The sequence below is a fragment of the Quercus lobata genome, chromosome 4 (genome assembly GCF_001633185.2).
Source record: "Quercus lobata isolate SW786 chromosome 4, ValleyOak3.0 Primary Assembly, whole genome shotgun sequence".
Taxonomy (NCBI): domain Eukaryota; kingdom Viridiplantae; phylum Streptophyta; class Magnoliopsida; order Fagales; family Fagaceae; genus Quercus; species Quercus lobata.
Window position 1 is genome coordinate 63,758,401 of NC_044907.1, and position 17,766 is coordinate 63,776,166.

General features: G+C 38.6%; 1 protein-coding gene across 1 annotated transcript; it reads left to right on the forward strand.

Moving 5' to 3' along the window:
• Nucleotides 1-8,316: 8,316 nt before the first annotated feature.
• Nucleotides 8,317-9,871, forward strand: LOC115985579. Its single transcript, XM_031108516.1, has 3 exons — nucleotides 8,317-8,508; nucleotides 8,551-8,649; nucleotides 9,332-9,871. Exons 1-3 carry the CDS (start codon nucleotides 8,317-8,319, stop codon nucleotides 9,869-9,871), a joined length of 831 nt encoding a protein of 276 aa, XP_030964376.1.
• Nucleotides 9,872-17,766: the final 7,895 nt, after the last annotated feature.

Consider the following 17,766-nt stretch of genomic DNA (forward strand, 5'->3'; position numbering starts at 1 on the left):
AGGGGTGGAATGCTTCATAGCAGAATCCTATGCAAGTAGAGCTTTCTTGGAAACGAATAATGCAATAACCTTTACGGATGAAGATATAGAGGTTGAGTACCCATACCATTAAAGACCCCTCTATTTGACAGCCACCATAAATGGTATTTAGGTTAAAAGAGCATTGATAGATATTGGAGCTTCACTCAATCTTATTGCCCTGAGTACCTTGGAGGCTGTTGGCATGGCTGGCAAGAGGATCCTAGGAGGCCCTGTGGAAATAACACGATTTGGAGGAGCTACTAAATCTACTGAAGGATATATGCAGTTGGCCCTAAGGGTAGGCCCAATAACAGCCTTGACTTAGTTCCATGTGATCAGCTTAGAGGATTCTTACCATATCTTGTTGGGGCAACCTTGGCTTCACAAGCACTACCTAATTCCAATCAATGTACCACCAATGTGTGAAAAGAGGCTGAATGGGAGACCCAAAAGGACCCTTACCAACCCAAATCCCTTTAATCAAGGTGAAGCGAACTTCGTAGAAACTGTGTTTTATAATAAGTTAGTACCAGATGATGAATGTCCCACACTAAGGACCCCGGGTGCACCTGTCTTAGAAGAAGAAAAAGGGGGTAACACCCACGATCTGAGGGATCTCTTGGATAGGAAGAGGCAAAGGAAAGAGGCTAGTTCCTTAGGATCCTAGGAGTGTGTTGTAGTCCAAGAACCCGGAGGCAGGTTGATATATTGCTTATGAAGGTACACGAGACTTGAATGCACTCTGTAGAAGGGTCTCGAACCACCAGACTGCATGATGGCTCAAGATGAGATACCAGAAGACGTGGAGAAGGAAGCACAGATTCAGCCCAAAGAGGAGTTGGAAGTAGTAAACTTGGGGGCTGACCCAAGAACCCCAAAACTTGTTTTTATTAGCAACCAGTTATTAGCAAAGGAAAAGAAGCAGTTAGTGGAATTACTCAAAAGATACGTAGATGTGTGTTGAGGTCCAAAAAGTCACAACACCCAAGCCCAAAGAAATAAGCGCAAGGGGCCACAAAAAAGGGAAGAAATGGTAAGCCCAAAAGGCTTGAAGCCCAAAAAACATCAAGAAGAAAAAAGGCAAGCCCAGGAGTTTATGAGAAAAGAAGAAAGAAAAAGAAAAGAAGCCCAGGTTAGAAGATTGAAGAAGAAAGCTGAGCTGGGATCCTCAGAGACTGCCAAAAGGCTCGAGATCCCCTAGGTGTGTAAATATAGTCAAGAAAGGACTAAGACAGTTCAAAAGAAAAAGACAAAAAGAAACACAAAAAAAGAGAGGAGAGGGCACGTCCTTCTCAAGTGTCAAGTGACCTAGCAAGAAAAAGAAGAGAGAAACTTGGAGCGACTTCTCATAGCACAAGTGGGTAGCACCTTGGGGAACCAGAATGAAGAAGTATAAAAAAAGGAGTAGCAGCGAAAGACTTTCAAACTGGCAGAGTAGGATTCCGCCCATTTGAGAAAAAATATAAAGAAGAAGGACGGCCAAAAGCTGGACCGTGAAGAACGTGACCTCAATATACTCCAAAATAGGTAGTCAGCCATGGGCTTTCAAAGAAACAAAACTAAAAAGAAGGAAAGAATGAAGAATATGGAAACTGAACCTTCTGGGCGATGGGCACAACACAGGCTCTGTTACCTAGAGGGCAAAACAGGGGAATCAATAGTTCCCCTAGGATTCCAGAATAACACTATAAAAGGGGGGGCGGGGAGGATTGTAAAATGGAGAGAATTTGGTAACAGAATCATTGAGAAAGTTCTGTCGAGAAGAAAACTCAGAGAAACTAGTAAATTACTTCCCGATATCCTAGAAAAAGTCACTATAACACATACTCGGATTCAAAAAAGAATCAAACTTTGCAAGTCTTAGAGATTTGAATAACCATCTAAGACTGTAATTTTTGAGCTTGCTTGAACCTTGTATCACGTCATAGTGAGCACACTGTAATCATAATAAAGAAAATTCAATGAAATATTCTCTACTGATTTGAGGATCCCTAACTTTTACTTTGTGCTTTTACTATTTGTTTTTTGCATTACTTTGCTATTTTGATTGTTGTTCAATACAAATATCCTTGTTTGTTAGTCTATGTATATTGTAGGAAGTATGCCCTGTGCACCACTTGATTCTTAAACAGCCCTTTAGCTATGGTGAATCAAAGCCCAGTCCACCAAACAACTCGGCTTAGGATCCTTGGGCCTAAGTTGTCATGCCCCAAACCCAAAAGGGTCCACGGCATGAAAAATCACATCTCAAAGTACCTGTAGATTTTTTTTTTTTTTTTTTCCTTTTTAACAATCCAATCCACAAAAATTATATCAAGTTCTAATATCAAGAATTATCATTATAATTCCATTGAATATACTCTCAGAGTAAGTCAGAGCTCTGAGCATTAATTACAATGACCACTGGCCACAAAATAATAGAGGTCTGAATAAATAATTATATATCAACAGCTTGTCCCATAAGTGGAAATAAAGTCACAACCACTATAATATACAAAAGAACGAGTCAAGCCTATTCTAAGATGTACAACATCTAATATCTCCATTTCAAAAGTTCAGCCTCCATCAGTAGTTAGTCTAACTACTATTAGCCACCAAAAAGCTGTCTCAAAAGATTATTGCCTACTTTGAAAAGTTTATAAAATAATGGGATGAGACAGAGCCCAGTAAGTAGCACAATTGATGGGGGTGGGGGAAATGCAAGTTTCATGATAATGGACATTTTACAAAACATTTCATAGTCTAGGAATTTCCATAAAAATCCAGCAAATCCATTTTTCTTAATAAAATGACAAGAATGATTAGAAGAATGAAGCACCAAGCTTTTTCAAAGTATACCAACATGAAACTACATACTATTTACTGTGAGCTATCAAAACACCCTTTTTAAAACCTAAAAATCCAACCCAAGGCCACATGATAAGCCGCCATAAAAACGTTAGGTATGCCACAAAGACATCAAGTTATGCCACGAAGACATCAATTATGCCATGAAGACATCAGTTATGCCACGAAGACATCAATTATGCCACAAAGACATCAATCCGCCACAAAGACGGGGTGCCACCAATGTCACAAAGACTACGACATCTGGCTGGGTAATCACCGGGTAGTCAGATATCACAGCCCAAGGGTAAAAGCATAAATAGCTCACAATTTACATGAAATTAAAACATTGTTCAATTTCAAATAGTTTCATAAAAACCCTTGAAATATCCAATATATTCATAAGGTTCTCAAATTTTCCAAAATCATTTCTTGTCAATAACATTTTCTACCAATTTCCCAAATATCATAAGTCAAGATAAAACATCTTTAGAATTTGCAAATAATGCAACAAATCCATAAAAGTCATTCCCAAGAATTATATCAAAGATGTTTATCTCTTCCATACTAACAAATCATACATTTCCCCATATGCAATATTAAACATGATGCGCTTTTCATATATATAATCATATATAATAGGGTCACAACACAATACTTTTTAAGAAAAACATAGTTCCACAAATAATTTTCCAAAATGTGTTTGACCTAAACAAAGTTTATGCAACATGATTATTTTCCAAAAATCCCATTAAAAAGCTACTTACCTTGCAACCCGCAAAAAGCCTAACTCTCCAAGCTCCAAAGGAGATTAGCTAGAACCTAAACAATACCAAGCAAACCTATCACAATAAGCATAAAGCTTGACATTGCATTTAACTATGAATTAGAGATTGCTAACTAAGCAGTTAATTAGGCAAGCCTAGTAATTAACCTCACAAATAATATATTCCACTTCCAAAGTTTCTCAACAAATTAACTCACAAGACATAGGCTCCAATTTATAAAATTTACCCATTCAATATCGTCTCCCTAATACTAAAATCTTAACAATTTATGAGTCGCTTCCATAAGCTTTACACAACATCATCAAAGACCCATGAAACCAAAATCACAATATCCTCCAACACAACCATTTAAATCTTTTACTAGCTCCAAATAAACTCAATAAAATTATATTCACAATCTATTTCACATTAAAAAACCAAAACTCCCAAATTTCCACTACTTAAATAACCTCCATTGCAAAAATCATAAACCCACTCATCAAATACATCCACCAACACCAAAACCCATACATAAAAACACATAAATATCACTTCTAATGCTCATTAATCACATGTGTATTATTATTAAAACTTAGATAGACATAACCTCAAGCAAAAGCATATAAACCCACCAAAAGATTAAGAATTTTCTACCGCAAATAAATAGATATGAGTGAGACTTACTTTATTCTTATGGAGTTTTCCGGTATACTTCACCGGAAAAAGGTGGTTGAGGTGATGAGAAGTGAAGGTGCCGGTGGGAGAGTGAAGGAGTGTGAGAAAGAGGTGTGTTGTGTTGAGAGAAAATGAAAAAGAAAAGAAGAGCAAAGAATGAGTGTGGCCGGCCAAAGAGAGGAGATATTTTACAAATGAGTGGTGGGGAGCAAATGGGTAGTTGGGGTCACACATGTGGCCCCTTAAAATATGATCCACCCTTTTTTTTTTTTTGGCTGGGGCGTTACATTCTTCCCCTCTTATAGAAATTTCGTCCTCGAAATTATACATAGTAAACTTAGATCTCTTTTCATTATGCACCCTTTTCCATCTCAATAATATTTTTCCTTAAGTGGTATGCAGCATTTGAAGAAGTCAAAGATTCCTACTAAGTGCATCAACAATGACATAGCCTCACGAAGATGATAGTTAATAGAGCAATAATAGCCTTTAATCAATTCAAGCCACCTCTATTGTCTCATATATAGCTCATTCTAGTTAAATAAATAACCTAAACTTTTATGATCCATACAAATATCATATCTCTCATACAAGTCATGTCTCCAAATTCTCAAACAAACAAAATTGCAGCCTACTCCAAGTTATGTGGGGAAATCTTTCTCATGATTCTTACATCCTACTAAGATCCAATGTAATTCCATCCTTAGAGATCACATTACTTAACAACACTACTTGATCCAACCAAAATTCACACTTCCTCAATTTAACAAACCACTTATTTTCTCTTAGGCTGCGTTTGAATCGACGGAAAACCAATTTCAGAAATCAATTTCTGGAAAATGCATGCGTTTGGCTGTCACGGAAAACATTATTTTCCGGAAAATGATTTCCTGTTGACCGAAATTTTCACTTTGACCACGGAAATGAATTTCTGCCTTCATTTTCACTTCAATTCATTTCCGGGTCTTGCAAAACGCAGAGAGAGGGAGAGAAAAAACAGAAAACACAACACGAGAGCGAGAGAGAAAGAACAAAAAAAAACAATCGAAGAACACAACAGCCAACGAGCGAGATCAAGTGCGGAATAGATCAAGCCAACGAACGAGATCGAAGCCAACAAGCGAGATCAAGTGCGAGAGCTCCGATCGATCCAGCCACCCAGAGCTCCGATCCGGCCAACGAGCGAGAGAAAGAACGAGAGCCAACGATCCACAAACCCCGATCGATCCAGCCACCCAGAGCTCCGATCCGGCCAACCAAACACAGAAAGAACGAGAGCCAACGATCCACGAACCGACACCGATCTACCTCACACCGGTCACACCGAGCTCTGCCAGACGACCACCGCGCCAAACGCTGCAGACCCACGGTGAGTGACAGCTCAAACTCACACCGATCCGCCACACACTCACTCACCTCCGACCCACACGTCCGATCCACTCACCTCACCGGTCCAGCCCATCCTCCCGATCCGATCTCTGAAATATATATATATATATGTATATATTTATTTAGTTGTCACCTCACCGGTCCAGCCCATCCTCCCGATCCGATCTCTGAAATATATATATATATATATATATATGTATATATTTATTTAGTTGTTTATTTATATAAATATTTATATATTTATTTATATAAATATTTATATATTTATTTATATAAATATTTATATATTTATTTATATAATTATTTACATGTTTTTATTTATTAATTTTTGTATTATACATTGTTTATAACTGTGTATTTGTCGGTAATGTATATCAAAATTTTGGGACTTTTCTGATTGCAGGTTATTTATTAATTTTTTCAATTATCCATTGTCGATTAAACTGTGTATTTGTGGATTATGCATATGAAATTTTGGGGCTTTTCTGATTGCAGGTTATTTATCAATTTTTTTAATTATCCATTGTTTATGAAACTGTGTATTTATGGGTGATGCATATATCAATTTTGGGGCTTTTCTGATTGCAGGTTATTCCCAATTGGTTTGTGGTCTGAATTTTTTTTTTAGAATTTTGGGGCTTGACTGGTTATGCATGATTGGTTTTTGCTGTGATTTTTATTAGAATTTGGCTAGTTGGGTTATGTGTAGAAATTTTGGGGCTTCACCCATGCTTGGTGTTATTATATTCTTGCAGACCAATATGTGTGTGTTTAAACCTTCATTGAAGAATGTAATGTGATGTGATGGTGTTATTAGAATGTAATGTGATGGTATTGTGCTATATCAATGTGCAGTTATCAATGTGATGGTATTGTTATAGTGTAAATAGAATGCAATGTGATGGTTTGGATGTTATATGTTTGTGGTTGATTTTATTTATGGTGTAATCAATAGCATACTTGTTTACATACCTCTTAGACTACAATGTTTGTGATTTTGTTAGATGAAGAAAAAAACCAAAACCGCAATTCTTGCCCCAGTTGCATCTGTCCTCCTTTTGGGGGTTGCATTGTTAAAGAAATTACGACGTAGACGTAGAGAACTGCCTAGGGCGCCTTATGTTAACCATGCCGCCGAGAGAGAGGAATATATAAATAGTATTTTGCATGGAAGTGAGAGACATTGTGTGAATCAACTTAGGATGAAGCCTATAGCTTTCCACCACTTATGTCACATCCTCACTGAGGGGGAGCACGTACGTCCGACTGTTCACATGTCTGTTATGGAGCAAGTGTTCATTTTCTTGCACATTATTGGTCATAATGTGAAGTTTCGTGTAATGGCTAGTCGGATCTATAGATCAACTGAGACTGTTCATAGATACTTCAAGGTTGTCCTTAGGGGGGTCCTGAAATTATATAGAGCTCTAATAAGACTGCGTAGCGAATATACACCTCCAGAGATAAGGAATAGCAGAAGGTTTTACCCATATTTTAAGGTAAATATTGTGACTTGTGTGTTTTTGTAAATTGTGAAGATTTATGTAATTTTAAACCATTATGTCTGTCGAAAATTAGGATTGTGTTGGAGCAATAGATGGTACACATGTTCGTGCATCTGTGCCACCTGAAATACAAGGAAGATTTCGTGGTCGCAAAGATGGAACCACGCAAAATGTGTTAGCTGCCATTAGTTTTGACTTAAAGTTCACTTGTGTGTTGGCTGGATGGGAAGGCAGTGCACATGATTCACGTGTATTAAATAATGCATTTGCTAGGACAGGGGGATTTTCAATTCCCGATGGTATTACACGATTACTTCACCCTTTTGGTTTGTTAGTTTAATAAATATTATGTGTTTTCCTAAACATAGTAGTGATTTAGTTTTTTTTTTTTTAATATATGTAGGTAAATTTTATCTTGGTGATGCTGGGTATGGTAATAAAAATGGAATATTGTCACCGTATCGGAGTGTACGATATCACTTGAAAGAGTTTAGTGATCGTCCTCCTGAGAATGCGCAAGAATTGTTCAACCTCCGACACTCTTCATTGAGAACTACCATTGAGCGAGGGTTTGGAGTGGTGAAAAAACGTTTTCGAGTGTTGGATGCAGAACCATATTGGTCTTTCCCAACCCAAGTGAAAGTAGTGTTAGCGTGTTGTGTGGTTCATAATCACATTATGGGGGTTGAACCAAATGATCATATTATGGAAGATGCAATGAACCAAGTAGAGTTTAGTGACCACCAACAAGAAACACAATCCCGTCGGGAGTCCGTCGAAGATAGTAGATTATGGAATGCTAAAAGAGATGAGATATGCCAAGCCATGTGGTCTGATTATATCAGGAGTGGAGAGTAGTACTTTATTTAGATTTCTATGATTGTAATGTGTTTTTTCTTTTTGTTTTTTTGTAAAGACAATGTATGTAATATAGACTTTTGGTGATGTAATGAAAAAGTATTTTTAGCATTACATTGTTATTTGATGGTATTACATTGTCATTTCCATAGTTAGCATGTTCCATTCTGTTGTGCACATTCATAAGCGTGGTTGTATGTGTGTTTGATTTGTTATTCATGTTCCAAGCGTAATTACTAAATGCTACTCTCACTATACTATTTTCATATGTAGTAATGTCAAAGGGCAAAGAAAAATTTAGCGGCAGTAAGCAATTTAGGTGGCTGCCACCTATGCATGAGATGATGCTAAAGATACTTACAGAGGAGGCTGGAAAGGGCAATAAGCCCTCTAATACTTTTAGGGCCGGCTCCTTTGCTCTTGTAGCGAAGGAGATAACGGCCCATTTCGAGGTTGAGTGCCACCCTGTATTTGTGGAGAACCGGATGCGGACTCTAAGGTCCATGTAGGGAACTATTCAAGCTCTTAGAAAGAAGAGTGGATTCGGTTGGGACGAAAATCTGAAAATGATAACTTGTGACGCTAAAACATACCAAGAAGAAGTTATGGTATGGCTTCCAACTATATTTTCTTAATATAGATAATAATATATGTTTTTGCCTTTTATATGAAATTTATAGTGTCATTCTTTTTAGGATTCCATTGCTTTTATAAGGTTTTCCAAACATGACTTTCATGTCACCTTACCTATGTATTATATCTATATATATCTATGCGTTTTCATCTATCTATATGTGTATATGTGTCTGAGCTACAATTTTCTTTGGTTCTCGGTTTGGTTGCTAATAAAATGTTGGGAAAGTAAAGAAAATATTGATACTTTCTTTTTAAGGTGATTTTTTTAATGGGTTTTTTTCAGCTATGACTTGGGAATAATAGGAAATTAAGGACCCACTGTTTTCTTTGATCTTTCTATTTGGTTGCTAGGAAGAAGTGAATGAAAGAAAACAAAGTTTTTAACCAAAAGATTTGTGCTTGCTGTTCTAATTTTTTTTTCTTTTTTTTTTTAATTGGGCTCTCTTAGCAGTGAAGTGTGCATAATAGTAACATAATGTATTGACTTGTTTCATCCTTATTTGAGAGTTTTTTTGCATTACTTGTTTGATTACTGAGAAAATGTAGCAAAAAGTATGGAGTATTTGCTTTAATTGTTATTGCATAGTCTTTTATATTGAATTTATGAGTGAAGTTATTATTGCATTGTCATATACGTTCTTTTCTCCCTTACTGGCACATCGGAAGCATGCCGAGTATCTGAACAAAAAAATTGAGTTTTACGATGAATTAGCGATTGTGGTGGGGAAGGACACAGCCACAGGTGGCTTTTCTAAGTCCTATGTGGATATCGAAAATGAGCCAGATAATGGGGATAATGGGGATAGTGCAAAGTTTGTTGCAGATAATGTGGAGGAATGTGTGGTTGAAAAGGGGAAGAACGCAAATGAATCATCCACCACTGGGTCGGGAATTTCCAAGTCCCGCAAAAGAGGGCGTGCAGCTTCTAATGCTGATGATAGTGTGCTAACTGATCTGTCTGATCAGCTGAAGGAAATAGCTGTCGCTCTGAAAGAAATTAATCGGGGCCCGGTAAATTACACAACTTTGTATAATGAGGTAATGGCTATGATGGCGGATGGATATAGCGAAGATATGCTCGCTACTGCCTTCGACCATCTTTGTGAGAATGAGAAGATAGCACGTGGATTTTTAGCCAAGAATGCTAGGTTGAGGAAGCTGTGGTTAGATGGTTATTTTTTCTCACAAATTTGATTTGCTTATTTCATGTTGACTGTGATGGTAGATTTAGGAATTAACTTTTGTTGTAGTATTAATATTGACCTATCAATGTATTATATATGTACTCTTTTGTATTATTGGGACGATACAATTGCCCAAATTATGTATTTGTACTGTTCAGATACCACAAATATGGTGAACGATTGATGTGGCTGTTTTTATATAAATATTATGGGTATATTCGAATGATTATGTTTGATGTTGAACCAAATGACCATAATTTTTGTATTGTTACAGATATGTATAGGGAATGCAGGTTCTTGAATTTTATCTATAAGAGCAAAATATAGCTTCAAACTAGTTATTTAAGCTCTAGCTCGAGCTCGATTAACACCATGGTTTTGGTGAATTGGAGACTTATGATAGTTATGGTGATGTTGGTGCCTATCTTCTTTGCGTTTATTGGGCTTAGGATTATGCTTCGGCTCAGCTACTTTTTCCTTAATAGCATTGATCTTCTCCAATTCCTCCAAAACTTCATTCATGGATGGACGATTTTCCGTAAAATGATCCAAACTATTTTCCGTAAAGTATTTTCCGAACCAAACATGGGAAAACGTTTTCCGTAAAGTATTTTCCGTAAAATATTTGGACGAACCAAACACCGGAATTAATTTTCCGTAAAACGATTTCCGTAAAATATTTGGACGAATCAAACACCAGAATTGATTTTCCGTAAAACGATTTCCGAGACAGCCAAACACCCGAATTCATTTTCCTTTTCCGGAAATTAGCATTTCCGGAAAACGTTTTCCAGCAACCAAACACAGCCTTAGTATTATTATTTTCTTTTAATAATCCTCAAGTGTTCCTCATCTCTTCTAGACTCTTAGAATAAGCCAAAATATTATCAATGAATACAATGATAAAATGATCCAGTTAACCATGAAATGCAACATTAATCAAATCCTTGGAGGTAGTAGGGGCATTAATTAATCCAAATAGCATCATTAAGAACTCATAATGACCATACCTAGCCCAAAAGACCATCTTTGGTATTTCCCAAATTTTTGACTAGCGGTAACCAAAACAAGATCAATCTTAGAAAATACTTGTGCTCTTTGCAACTAGCCAAACAAGTCATCAACGCAAAGCAAAAGGATATTTACTCTTAATGGTAACTCAATTTAGATCATGGTAGTTGATACATAACCTTATAGGACCCATTCTTCTCCCTAAAGAAGCATACAAGCATGACAAGAAGCCAACCAATCCATGCCTAGGATAACATAAAAATCATGCTTATCTAGCAACACCATTTTAGCTAATAACTCTCTACCCCCAAAAAGATACATGACTTGAGAACAAGATTATTCCATATAATATCACCGATTGGGGTAGAAGCTAATAACTTAAAATCAAGTAGTTCCAAGCTCTTGTCACAACTTTTAGTAAAGCACTAGGAACAAAATAATGCATGGAACCAATATCAAAAGAACTCTAATATCTGTGGAGAACAAAGGAAGTATACCTATCACCACTGTATCCATGGTCTGAGTATCCTGAGTAGTCAAGGTGTACACTCTACCTTACACCCTTTTCCCATCATCATTACCCTTAACCAACTGGGGTGTGGAAAAGGAACCCGAGCCCTTGGTAGTTGGGCATTCTCTAGCAAAGTGTCCGGGTTGCTTACAAGTGTAGCACAACTTGGCTCCCAAAGTACAAGGTTGTCCTTTATGGGTCTTACCACAATGAGTGCAAGGCCACTTATAATGACCCCCATTACTAGACTTCTTAAAGAATCCCTTCTTTGAATTTTGCCCCTGACCTTCTACATGCTGAAAAACAGAGGGTTCTTGCTTCTTTTTATCATTCTTGGAGCCAAGGTTACACTTAAAGTCTTCTTCAAGACTCATTGCCCACTTTACAGTATTAGTAAAAGTATCCACTCTAGAAGCTATAATGAGAGGACGAATCCTACCATTAAGGCCTTCCCGAAACTTTTTCATTTTCTTGGACTCATCCGGAATCAAGTAAGGAGCAAAGCAAGAGAGTTCAACAAACTTTGCAGCATACTCCTTCACTGTCATAGCCCCCTGAACCAATCAGAAAATTGTCTTGCCTTACGGTCCCTCACTACATCGGGGAAGTATGTCCTATTGAAAACTTCCTTAAACTTCTCCCAAGTAATGGGAGTGTTCCTTCCCAACTCTGTCCTTAACAATTGCTCAGTGCTTGACCACCATCTATCAACAGGACCCTGAAGAACAAAAGCGGAATACAACACTTTCTGAGCATCAGTGCATTCAAGGGCTCTCAGTAATTTTTCCATCTTTAGCAGCCAATTCTCTACTACCATAGGATCAGGTCCCCCATCAAAAGTTGGAGGTTTTTGCTTATGGATCTCCCAAAAAGTGCAACCCTCCCTCCTACGCTCACCACCCTGGACTGCTCTAGCAATCCTAGCATAAATCCTGTCTGCCACCTCATCAATCTTGCCACCATCAGGAGTGACAGATCTCTCACGCTCTTGGCGTTGCCTATGGCCATGCTCTGGAGCTGTAACCTCATCCACATGCCTTACTTTACGTGCTTTCTTTTTAGGAGGCATAATGTACCAAGGTACTTATACCTATACCCAAAAAAAAAGCAAGTAAATCACAATACAACATAGAAGGTTAGCATAGAAAAGATAGATAAGGAAAAGGAATAGCAGGTGGAAGCTAAAACAAAGGTACAAAATAAGGAATTCATTAAACCCCTAATGCTCTGACTTAGATCAAAATCAATTCATATTTTCAAAGTCTACAAAATCATAACCTAAGCTTTGATACCATAACTGTCACGCCCCAAACCCAAAAGGGTCCACGGCATGAGAAATCACATCTCAAAGTACCTGTAGATTTTTTTTTTTTTTTGGTTGGGGCGTTACATAAGTGCTACCAAAAAAAGCACTCTCGCAATGTATTTGCATGGACATATGACATGATGCCTGGCCTAGATCCCAGGCTAGTGGTCCATTTTCTCAATGTAGATCCTAGAATTAAGCTAGTAATCCAACCAGCTAGGGTTTTTAACATTGAGGTAGAGGCTCAAATCACTCAAGAAGTTGTTGCTAGCAGGATTCATCAAGCCTATCAAACACCCTAAATGGCTTTCCAACATAGTTCCTGTGAAGAAAAAATAATGACCAAATTCGGTGTTAAGTGGATTTTTGCAAATTAAAAAAAGCATGCCCAAAGGATGAATTTCCTTTACCCAACATCAATCTCCTCGTAGACTCAACTACAGGAAATTCCATGTTCTCCTTCATGGATGGGTATAGTTGGTACAATCAAATTTGAATGGCTGCCAAGGATGCCAAGAAAACAACATTCAGGACCCGATTGGGAACTTCTATTATACTGTGACAGCCATCTTTCAAGAGATGGAAGATTATGTAGATGATGTTGTGGTAAAATCAAAAACCAGGGCAGGGCACTTCCAAATCCTTTAACAAATTTTTGAAAGATGCAGAATGTACAAGCTACGCATGAATCCACTGAAGTGTGCCTTTGGATATCTGTTGGAAAGTTCCTTGGGCTCCTGGTACCTCACAGAGGCATAAGTGTGAATCCAGCCAAGGCCACTACAATAGCAACCATGAAGAGGTCCACGATGGTCAAAGAACTCAAAAGTTTCCTAGGAAGTTTCCTAGCTTTGGTCACCAGTGGATTATCCAATTGTTGAAAAAAGGAGTTGAGTTCACATGGGAAACTAAACAACAGGAAGCCTTCCAAAGGATCCAGCAAATCAGGAACCACCTGCCTACCTTACAGGTACCAGTACGTATGAGGCTTCTGTTATTGTATTTGGCATCCAATTCTCAAGCAATTGGGGCATTTCTAGCTTAGGAAAATGATAAAGGAAATGAATAACCTATTTATTATGTGAGCAAGGCTTTGAAGGACACAGAAACAAGGTATCCTAAGATAGAGATAGCATGCTTGGTGGTAAATTATGCATCTCAAAGGCTGAAATGATACTTCTCAGCCCATCAGATTCTCCTAGTGACAAAGTCTCACCTTAAAAAAGCCCACCTCCATTAGCCCTTGCTAACCAGAAGGGTGGCCCAATGGCTAGTACTGCTTTCCCAATATGATATAGGCCTAAGGACCCCCAAGGCTATCAAGAGTTAGGCCATAGTAGATCAACTAACCTAGTTCCCTGAGGAAGAGGAGTGCCCATTGAGCAAGGAAATCCAGGGAGAAGTAGCAGTGATAGAACTCCCAGGAAGGAATTGGACCATGATGTTTGACGAGTCAGCAACGACAGCTTCAAATGGTATAGGAGTTGTACTAAGCTATGAAGATGGGGACACCGTGCCATTCTCCTTCAAACTAGAGTTCCCTTGCTCAAATAATGCTGCTGAGTATGAGGTTTACCTGACCAAGCTAACCATAGCACTTGTTATGGGAATTAAACACATAAGAGTGCTGAGGGATTCCAACCTTGTGCTTTCTTAAGTCAAAGGGGACTTTGCGTTAAGGAAGCCAAGCCTGGCATCCTATCTTACTTGGGCATAAAAGGTGGCAGGGAGGTTCTAAACCTTTAGTGTGGAGTATGCCCAAAGAAATGAGAACCGGTTTGCTGACGCATTGGCCACCCTAGAATCCCAAGTATCTTTCAAAGAGGAAAGTACCCTAATAAGGGTAAACAAACAGCAAAGCTCCATCACAAAAACTCTCAAAAGGATGTTCTCGAAGGAACCAAGTGAAGAAGAATGGAGAAGTGTGATAAAGAGAGAAGTGGGAAAGTTAGAATGTGGAGGGAGCATCAAGGAGTTAAAAGATTATACCTTAATAGAAGGAGACTTGTACAAGAGGCTGCCTGAAAGGATCCTATCCAGATTTATTAGTGAAAAAGGAATGAAAGCTGAAACTAGAGGAGCTACACAACCAAACTTGTGGGGTCATGGAAAAAGTCAGCCTATACAAGAGGATGCAACGCATGATGCACTACAAGATATGACTACCACGTGGCCCTTCCACACATGGAGGTTTGATCTCATAGGGCCCATTAACCCACCTTCCAATGACCACATATAGATCCCAGTAGCCAATGAGCACTTTACAAAATGGGTAGAGGCTATCCCTTTGAAGAAGGCCACCAGGGCAGCAATTTCCAACTTCATTCGCGAGCATATCATCACACGGTTTGGGATACTTAGGATGTTGATTAGTGACAATGTGACCCCATTTGTAAACAAGGATGTGAGGAGCTTATTGGAGAAGTACCGCATCAAACATAGGAGGTCCACGCCCTACTACCCCCAAGGAAATGGCCAAGCTAAGGCAACCAATAGGGTGATACTGAAAATCCTGAAGAAGATGAAACATGAGTATGGGGGAAAATGAAGCTCCCATCTGACAGATGTACTCTGGGCATGCAGGAGTTCCCTAAAGATAGCCACGGGATTTTCACCGTTTTCCTTTGTTTATGGGACAAAGGTCATCAACTTAGTAGAATTTGTAAAGTTTTGATTTACAACTATTGTATGTTGGCTTTAATTCCGTGCCAAATTTGATTGTAATTATGTTCAATCTTATATACCCTGTATTTTATGTGGGATTTATTTGTAAGGGTTGTGTGTGTGAGAGAGTGTGTGAAGACTCAAGGCAAAGTGCAAAGCAAAGAAGATTTTACGAGTAGCCTGCGAGAAACCTTCCCGCGAAGTGAAGCATATGATCAGCACATGACTGGAATGCGAAGAGTCATGACAGATGATGACAGCTAGTTTTTGCGAGTGTCTTGCAGGTAAGGCCTTCCCGCGAGATACTCACGAAACATTTTGTTTTGCCAATTTGTCATATCTGATACACCCTATCCTTAACCACACTATATATACCCACATTACCCACAGATGTTGAGTAGTGCTTTCAGAGAGAAAACCCTAGCCACAACCCTTGAGAGTGAGAGATTGTTATACCCACAATTCTCTAAACAATCCATTGTGATTTTCCTCAACTCCTACCTCTCCATTTTCATATCCTTGAGAGTTTGATAGCCCAAACACTTACCACACCCATTTTGAGTGTCAAGTGAGGTTTTGGTGCTGCTAGGAAGCATTGGAAGAAGCCAAGCTTTGGCGGATGCAATCAGGCATATTATGGGATCTGGAGAGATAGATAAGACACGGTTCCGAAAAGCCTTGTTGGAGTAGGAGATTAGAGGGCTTAGGTGCATTGGGTAGATTAGGCTTGGAGGGTCTCTTTCTATTCATGTATCCCAATTGATTGTCTAGTGGATTGATTTACCGCTTGGAGGGCAGCGGAGAGGTTTTATGCCGAGTACTTCGGTTTCCTCTTCGATAACACATCGGCATGTTATCTTGTGTTTGTAGTCTTCTTCCCTACTCTTTTAGCTTTCATTTTACTATTGTGATTTGATGAATATGGCTTAGAGTAGTTTTATTGTTTGTTCGCTCGCATTTACTCTATTCCGCACGTAGTTTAAGTAAGAGTAAAATCAACCGAGCCGTAATCTTTAATTTGGGGGTCTAAATAGCTCTTGTGTTTTAACACATTTTCAAGCTTTCAATTGGTATTAGAACGGGTACACTTATTTGGTTTCATTACCTAAGTGTGATCCTTGACCCCTTTGTGATGGACCAATCACAATCGCTCAATGCTTCACCATTCTTTGATGGGAGCAACTATGCATTTTGGAAAGTTCGTATGAGGGCATTACTGTGTGCTATAGATGAGTCGGTATGGGATTCCATCGAAAATAGGTATGTTAAACCCACGACAGCTAAGTCTGAATGGGACAAGGTAACTCTTGCTTTGGTGAATGCAAATAGTAAAGCTATTAATGCTATATTTTGTGGTGTGTCTACTGATGAATTTCACAGGATATCGCATGTGGAGACTGCCAAGGAAGCTTGGATGATTCTTGAGACTACCTATGAGGGTACCAAGAAAGTCAAGGACACAAAACTCCAAATGCTTACCATTCGATTTGAAGAGCTCAAGATGGGTGACGATGAGTCTTTTGACTCATTCTATGGAAAGCTCAATGAAATCGTAATTGTCAAGCTCAATCTCGAAGAGAATATTAAGGATGCTGAGGTGGTGAGAAAGATTTTGAGGTCCTTACTGGAGAGCTTTCGTGCGAAGGTCATAGCTATAGAAGAAAGTAAAGATTTGGATGAGATCAAGATCCAAGAACTCGTTGGATCTCTCCAAACATATGAGCTTGGACTGCCTTCCCACAAGTTAAGCAAATCACTTGCTCTCAAAACCATCAATGAGAGAATGGATGATTCCTCCGAAGAAGATGATGTGGAGAAGGAAGTAGCATTCCTTGCAAAGAACTTTCCGAAATTTCTAAAGATGAAAAATAGTGGGAAGTCATTTAGCAAAGGAAAGTTTTCATCCCCCAAAGGTGATAGGAAGGAGTTCAAGAAGAAAGATGGGAAGGGTAAAGTGTGCTATGAATACAACGGTCATGGACATCTCAAGAAGGAGTGTCCCAACTATTTGAGAGGGAAGGGTAAAGTGTTTGCTACCCTTAGTGATTCTGAAAGATCAAATTCAAACACTGAAGGAGAATGTGATAGTGAAGGAAATTACAAGGCCTTCATGGCAATTGCCCCCATTGATTCTAAGGATGAGTTGAGCAATTTGGTTGATGAACTTGGTGATCTTTCCGAGAATAAGGAAGTTGAAGAATCGAAAGATGAAGATGTATGCCAAAATGAAGGGGAGAACAACCTTCAAAAAGCATATGATTCTCTACTGGAAGATTGTGGCAAATACGCCAAAGTTGTGAACCTTGCTGTGAAAAAGATGAAAAAAGGTTGAAGAAGAACATAGGTGTATGCTTATGCAACTTAAGGAAGCAAAGTGTGAAGTAGAAGGACTTAAAGGAGAACTGGTTAAAGC

Excerpts from the sequence above, each read along its gene's own strand:
- LOC115985579 (XM_031108516.1), top strand. The coding sequence starts at position 8,317 with ATGTCAAAGGGCAAAGAAAAATTTAGCGGCAGTAAGCAATTTAGGTGG. Across the intron at positions 8,509-8,550 it reads TCGAGGTTGAGTGCCACCCT|GGAACTATTCAAGCTCTTAG; the intron begins GTATTTGTGGAG and ends AGGTCCATGTAG. Across the intron at positions 8,650-9,331 it reads CATACCAAGAAGAAGTTATG|GCACATCGGAAGCATGCCGA; the intron begins GTATGGCTTCCA and ends TCTCCCTTACTG.